Source organism: Poecile atricapillus, chromosome Z, assembly GCF_030490865.1.
Source record: "Poecile atricapillus isolate bPoeAtr1 chromosome Z, bPoeAtr1.hap1, whole genome shotgun sequence".
NCBI lineage: Eukaryota > Metazoa > Chordata > Aves > Passeriformes > Paridae > Poecile > Poecile atricapillus.
In genome coordinates, this window is record NC_081289.1 from 88,213,580 (window position 1) to 88,220,742 (window position 7,163).

At 36.0% G+C, this 7,163-nt stretch overlaps 1 protein-coding gene across 2 annotated transcripts in view; it reads left to right on the top strand.

Moving 5' to 3' along the window:
* Positions 1-6,929, top strand: part of HSD17B4 (hydroxysteroid 17-beta dehydrogenase 4) — a 59,194-nt gene extending 52,265 nt beyond the window's left edge. For both annotated transcript variants that reach the window (XM_058825944.1, XM_058825945.1), the window contains exons 23-24: positions 4,375-4,502; positions 6,512-6,929. In XM_058825944.1, the coding sequence (XP_058681927.1) occupies positions 4,375-4,502; positions 6,512-6,601 (218 nt within the window). In that variant the 3' untranslated portion in view covers positions 6,602-6,929. The remainder of the gene's footprint in view (positions 1-4,374; positions 4,503-6,511) is intronic.
* The last annotated feature ends 234 nt before the right edge of the window (positions 6,930-7,163 follow it).

A 7,163-nucleotide genomic window follows, 5' to 3' on the forward strand; every position in this document is an offset into this window, starting at 1 on the left:
TAAATATGTAAGGCTGAATGTAAATATGTAGGTGATCCAGCAGGGTGTCTGTAGAAAATATTGTTTACTTTTCCTTTTGGGAGTATTGGTATGGTAGTACTTCCTTTATATATCACTTATTTTGAAAGGACTTCTGGAGTCATCCTATTTCTGTATTTGTTTGTGTTTTCTGAATATTTTTGTGTGCCTTGGATGAAGAAAACAGGAGTTAGTACTAAAATAGTTAAACTGCTACAAATCATCTAAATATTAGACTTTCATATTGTCAGTATGAAAATTGTTATGAAAACTCACTAGCAGAATTTTAGGAGTTATGCCAACTGTAGTGTCACACTTCACTGTTTGTCCTTGCATGAGTCAAAAGCCTACTATTGTCGATGTCTAAAAATGATACATTTTTAATGGCAAGGTGTATATGTATCTGCATGATGAAATTTTTATTTCTGGAACATTTTAAAACACTTTCCTGCCATTAAAAAGCATGTGAAAACAAAAACAAAACAAAAGACCTTCCAGAGGCAAGAACTTGAGATTCTTGAGCAGTCACCAACTTAATTACTTTTGTGTGTTTGCATATGCTACATTATTATTCAGTATTCAAGAGCATGATCTTATACTGTCTCTTCTACCAGATGCTGGTATAATTAATTTTCCATGGTAAGTGCAGAAGAAGATGGTAGTTTGTGAGTTTGCATTCACAGGCAGACTGCTTTCTTGCAGTTAGGATATTCTGAATAATCCAAAAGATTTCTGACTTGGTGATCTTTACAAGGTATCTATATTGTCATCAGAAAGGCTTTTGTAATGCAGATGAGTAATGACAGTCAGTTCAGAATATTTTACACTGACAATGCCATTTGCTTACTTGAATGCTTGACTTTTTCAGTTGTTAATGTAATGTAAGCTTCTTTACACAATTAGAAATGTTAGCCTTTGGCAAATTACTTTTTTACCTTAAAATTTGAAGATGACAGTATGCTGTTACCTTTGCTATAGTCTGAATTTATTTCTGTGTCACTGTTTTGACTGGTATTCCAAGGTGCTTCAGATTTTAACGTTACTCAACTCAGTCAGTAGAACTTCTTTACTGTACATTTAAATTCAGCCTGGTGGTTATTATTTGATCTTCTGTGTACAAGAATTTTAGATGATTTTTGTAAAAGTTATCCTGCTAGATTATATAAATTCTGAATTACCTTTCTAGATTTTTTAAGTAAAATTGCCATTTTGGAGGGTCAATCTCATAATATACATAGCTACAAGAAAGCAAAAAGGAAAATATGACATTAAAATAAATTCACCATTTGGTTCATGTAGCTAAAATTACATACTACTTCAGTGTATGGTCAGAATTCTTGACAAGTTATCACTGAAGCAACTGGTATGTGAGGAAGAATATTATTTTGGCTGAGTTTTTTGTTTTGTTTTAAGCCATGACTTGATGTTAATTAATTCATGAGCTATCTTTTTTTGGGCTTCTCTTTGTAAGGGCCTCCCAGGCCTTTGCAAACAGTGTTTCTGGTTCTTTTGGGCTACCTGGTAGGCCTCTTTCTGTTATTTAATTGGATATATAGTTGTTCTGTCTTATGTTTTAGTTTTTTGACTCGTCACTTTTGCATAGCTTTGTGCTGTTGTGGTAAATGCAGCAGTTGACAGTGCTGGAAACAATCCGGGCCCCGCAGCCCATTGCTGCCTTAGTCAATGATAGAAGTTCCAGCATCTCCTGCTAATGTCCTTCAGCCTCTTCAGATCTGGGAAGGAAGTAGATGAGAGAAGGCAGCAGCCACAGCATCCACAGCTTGAGTGCTGTGCCCATTTCTGGGCCCCTCTGTTCAGGAAAGACACTGAGGGGTTGGAGTGTGTCCAGAGAAGGGGAAGGGTCTGGAGCACAAGCCCTGAGAGAAGCAGCTGAAGGAGCTGGGGATGTTTAGCCTGGAGAAAAGGAGGTCCAGGGAAGACCTTGCTGCTCTGTACAGCTGCTCAAAAGGAGGCTGTAGCCAGGTGAGGGTTGGCTTCTCCTGCAGCTTCCATAACTAGTGACAGGACAAGAAGAAATGTCCTCACACTACACCACAGGAGGTTCATAGTGAACATCAGAAGAAATTTCTTCACAGAAAGGGTGGAGTCACCATTCCTGGGAGCATTCAAGAACCTACTGTATGTGCATTTAGTGCTGTGGTCTAGTTGTTAAAGTAGTGACCAGTGTAGGCTGAGCTCAATGATCATGGAGATCCTTTCCAACCTTACTGACTCTGTGAGTCTGTAAACATGAACGATTTACTGTGATTATGGGTTAACATTACATGATTATGTAATTATGATAATGTAATGTTAAAGGTGTGGTTGTGCTTTGAGAGGTTAGTATTAATTGTAGGTATTGACTGGTAAATGAAGGTGTTGGGATTTGGTTAGGAAATGGAGAAGGAGAACAAGGATTGCAATAATGTTAAGTAATATCTTAATGTACAACAATGTAGCAACTTTTAATTATATTTCTATATTCAAAATAAAACTTAGGTATCGTGAGAACTTTTCTGAGCCAATACAGCTATTTAATTATTTTTGTCAACTAAACTTGACACTGGTGACACTGATGGATGAGTATTTCCAATAAAGTATATCAAAATTCTTTTATGCCAGTACTTAGTGAAGAAGTTGTGTCTTGGGAGATGGTATGTCAGGCTTTCAGTATCTGTGTCTTTTCTAGAGCAGTGTAGGAGTTGTAGGGAGAGAAAAAAAAATTAATGCCAGGAGAATGAAGTACAGAAAGGGATTCCTAAGTTCCAGAAGTAATTCAAAGCTGTTGATTAGGAACTACAGGCATCCTAGACACCATGTTTATGTTTTGTGAATTAATATGTTGGGCTTGCTGACCTTGCTGTTTGTCTCAAAGGGAGCGGTTTGGCTACAGTGGTATGGTGCCTAACACTGTCAGAATTTGCTTAGAGGTGTGTTTTTAAAGCACATGGACAGTTAGGCATGGTTAACTAAGCTTAACTTAACTCTGAGAGCTGGTATCAACTCTCAGACTTTGGTTTGTGTGTGTAGCTTTCATTTCATGATTCAGTAGATGATTTTTTTTATTTTTGTTTTCCTAATAATAGTCTGTGCCTGCGTAACCTGCAGGAACAATGTATGCTCAGGTATTTTAGACTATATAGTAGCTGTTTTGGGTCACAAGGATGTTACACAGCCACTACCCACATACACAAATGTACAGATAATTCATCTGGTGCTCAGTAAGCTCTTTTAATTTCTTCCCATATTGCTTGAAGTTAATGATATGCATTAAATCTGTTCCAGAAATTATAATTTATCATAAAATCAACTGGAAAATAATAATCCAGTATATCACTTCTCACCGAGAAACATTGTATACTTAAGTCCCCTTCTAGTTTTGTTGTAACTGGATAAATATTACTTAAAGCAGATTTCAGAAAATGAACAAAAAGCTATTCCCTGTCTCTATAGTTCCCCTTACCCTGTCAAAAAATTATTTGGAAAAACGTTGTACATAAGATAGCTTATATAGAAATAAGGTTCCATGGTTAGGAGGGGGCCTTAAAATTTGTCCATGAAGAGCAAACAACTGTCATCCATGATTCTGTGACTAGAGATGCCATGTCATTACAGGAATATCCACATGAATAATGTGTGGGATGGGGGTGGGTGATGGATCAAGAAGCAAAGGTGTAAAGGAAAGACAGTAATTTGCAGAATCTGAGAATTACTCGGAAGAGCACATCCTGTCAAAATACTCTTCTAAACAAATGACACAATACCTGGTGGTGTTAGCTTTGTAATAGATTATTTTGGCAGGTCATTTGGCATGGGAAAAGAATACTCTGAAGCTAAAGACACTTGGAGTCATTTTTGTCTTTCCAGGAGAGAAAGACAGATAATTGGCAAGGCTTTAAACATTCCTTGCATGAAGCAGAATAGGCTATATTATATTGCCTAGGGGACAGACCAGGAAAAATGCAGCAGTGTGTTTGAACAGCACTACATTTGCCTTGTCTGACTACAGGATGCTGGTTTTGAGCTTTAGAGCTTTATTACTAACTTGAACATTTTTGCAGTAAGTGCAATTAATAGCTTGTGCATCTTCAGTGTCATTCCAAAATAGTTTTTACCATCTCTGCAGGAATTTTAAAGTCCTTGATGTAAACACCCTCCCCTTTAGTACAAGAATACTTCCATTTTCTTTCATTGATGAAGAAGAATTAAACCTCATTTATTTTCTAAGTGGCTGGTAGCTCAAGATTTATGTTTAGACTGGATGCTTTATAATAATAGGCAAGGAAAGTACGGTTCTTAAGCCTGAAAATTTTGTCTTTAGTTTGAAATGAAACCATCTTTGCTCTTACTTCTCAGCAATTGACTTAAAGAATGGCTCTGGAGCAGTCTATCAAGGACCTGCCAGAAGTTCTGCTGATACTACCTTTACTCTCTCAGATGAGGATTTCATGGATGTGGTACAACAAAAGATCAACCCACAAAAGGTAAAATGGCCACAAAAGGCCTGGGTGTCACAGACATACTCTCATGTATGTAGACATATTATTTCCCTTAAATCAAGCTATGGTTCATGACTGTTTGCATTCTAAAATCCTAAACCCTGGGATGTTTTGACAGTGGAGACCTGAGTCAGATGAGGTATAAGCACATCAGTATACTGAATTAGCCAGAAAGTATCAGGGGGCATTTATGCCATCTTTATCATCTGGAGACAAAGATAACAGCAAAGGGCTAAAGCAGGGCCCTGATAACACCAAGGCTGTGGGTTCAATACATGTACGGGCCATTGACTTTAGAGTTGGACTAGATGGTCTTTCTGGGTCTCTTCCAACTCAGACTATACTGTGATTCTGTCCCGTAAAGCTTGGCAATACAAAGTAAAGAGTTTGTTTACTTCCTGCTATTTCACTGTATACAATTTTCAAGTTTAAGTTTGTCAGTTTGGTCATTCAGGCAGTTTTGATTGTCATGTTGCAGGAAGTTGATGTTTGTTGCAGTGGTCTGATTTACTGCTCATACTGCAGCAAAGAAGTGTCAAGACAATGTATGCATGTAGATGGTCAAAATTCACCCAAACCAGGATATTTTTCAGGGAAATAAAGATTTAAAGAAGGTCTGTAATCTGGGTCTGCACTTTTAGCTTCTTGGAGTAATCAACTGCTTTAAACTACTAATTTTATTTATAAAAATGCCTTGTGTAAAAGTAAATTAAATTTAATGTGTCAGCTTACAGATTAAAGCTTGAGCAAATGAAAACTTTAATTAAGCGCATCATATATCAAACAGTTCCTCTTCTTTGATCCCAAGCAGAAGTTGTTGGAGACTTTGTAAATTGGAGACTAATGATTTGGTGAATGTTTGTTATGAGTCTTACATACCACATGAGTAAAACCCTTTGTGACACTCTGTATACAGCAGGCATAAAACTTAAATAAACAAGATATTGATGTATAATCATCAGAATGCTAAGGAACAGAGACTGCAATTCAGGAACATCATCTATGCTTAGGCATTAGTGTTTCACTTGAGTTTCTGTGAAGTTTTCTATCTAAAGAAGCTCAAAGAATCTATTCAAATTCTATTCTGCTGGCTCTCTCTATTTGAATGTATTTCAAGCTAATGGAACTATGCAAAACAGCATTTAAAGAACTTTTTACAAAGAGCTTTCAAACTGTGAAGCCATAGCAAAGCAAAACTAGTTTTAAAAAAACACAAAGTAGATTGAAACATGGAATACAGCTTTTTGAAGTAGGGACAATAAAAATGTAATATACCAGCACTGAAGTGAAAATACTGATTGATTTATGACTTTGCAAATGCAAAAAAACCTTGCTTATTTCCTGTTTGTTGTAATATGCTAAGTATAAAGCCATTGCATTTATTTGGGATATGTGTGTAATACATTGTCCAGGTTTATGTTTGTATTTGTTAAGAATTTGAGTGCATAGCTTACATTTTCTTTAGGTCTTTAACTTTCGTTATATAGCATTTTCATTCCTTTTTTTCATTTCTTAAAATGATATATGCACATCTGTAGAGTGAGAGGATGACGCTGGGAGTTTTATTTTTGTAAACAGAGTTTTTTACTACTCTTTACTACTGAAGTTTTGCCATCAGATTCTGTGAAAGTATTTGTCTTAGACCTGGCGAAGTCCTCTGTGGAACATGTAGAAAGGGAACAGAGGCCACTGAAATTGCTTTGTATTTATCTTATTTAATTTTTTCCCATGAGTGCATGAGAGACAGACTTGGCTTTGTCTGCACTGTAGATAAAAAAAAAATCTGATTCTGGATGTATAAGAATTGAATGTTTATTGCTGATAACCAATAACCATTAGGCACTGTGCACTGCAGACTTTCTCCTGAGTGCTAAACAACCATTCTTTGGCTTCTTGTTTTGTTCTAGCAATTCTTTGGTTTGTGAGTAAACAGCTGAATAAATTGAATAAATGTTTGGTTGTTTTTTTTTTCCCCCCTCTTCTGTTCTTTTTAGGCATTCTTTTCTGGAAAACTAAAAGTGAAGGGGAACATCATGCTGAGTCAGAAACTGGAAATGATCCTGAAAGACTATGCCAAACTCTGAACTGCTTGATCATCTACCACAGCAGTGAAGAACTGTAGAAGACAGAAACTCAATTAGTTCAGAATCAATGATTTGCAGGCTAGTTAACATCAATGTACTAATTCATTATACCGCTAATACACAAGCTGATTTAATTGCAGTAGACAGAAGTTATGAAATGAACATAACTGTTACTATTGTCTCTTTAGTTTCTCAGCAATGGTAGAGAATCATACTTTTCTGATTGCACATCTTTATCTAAATAAAATGTATTTAGTTCTTACAAAGAGGCATATATTTCTATGTTAATTCTGAAGAAGATTAAACCAATACACTTCTTTAATATCTCCTTCTATGTGTCTGTCAGTCTTCATTCATGTTGCCTTAGATTTAGCTTCTATGAATCTATCTGGTTTATTATTAAAACAAATGTTTTTTGTCCCAAGCTCTCACCTATCAAAATAACTGGAAGAAGGAAGTAAATTCCATTTATTTACGTCTTGTCATTATGTGGGGGTTTTTTTCTGCACCAGAAAAAACTCTTGGAACTTTGCAAACCATATTTATTAGCCATTTTCATATG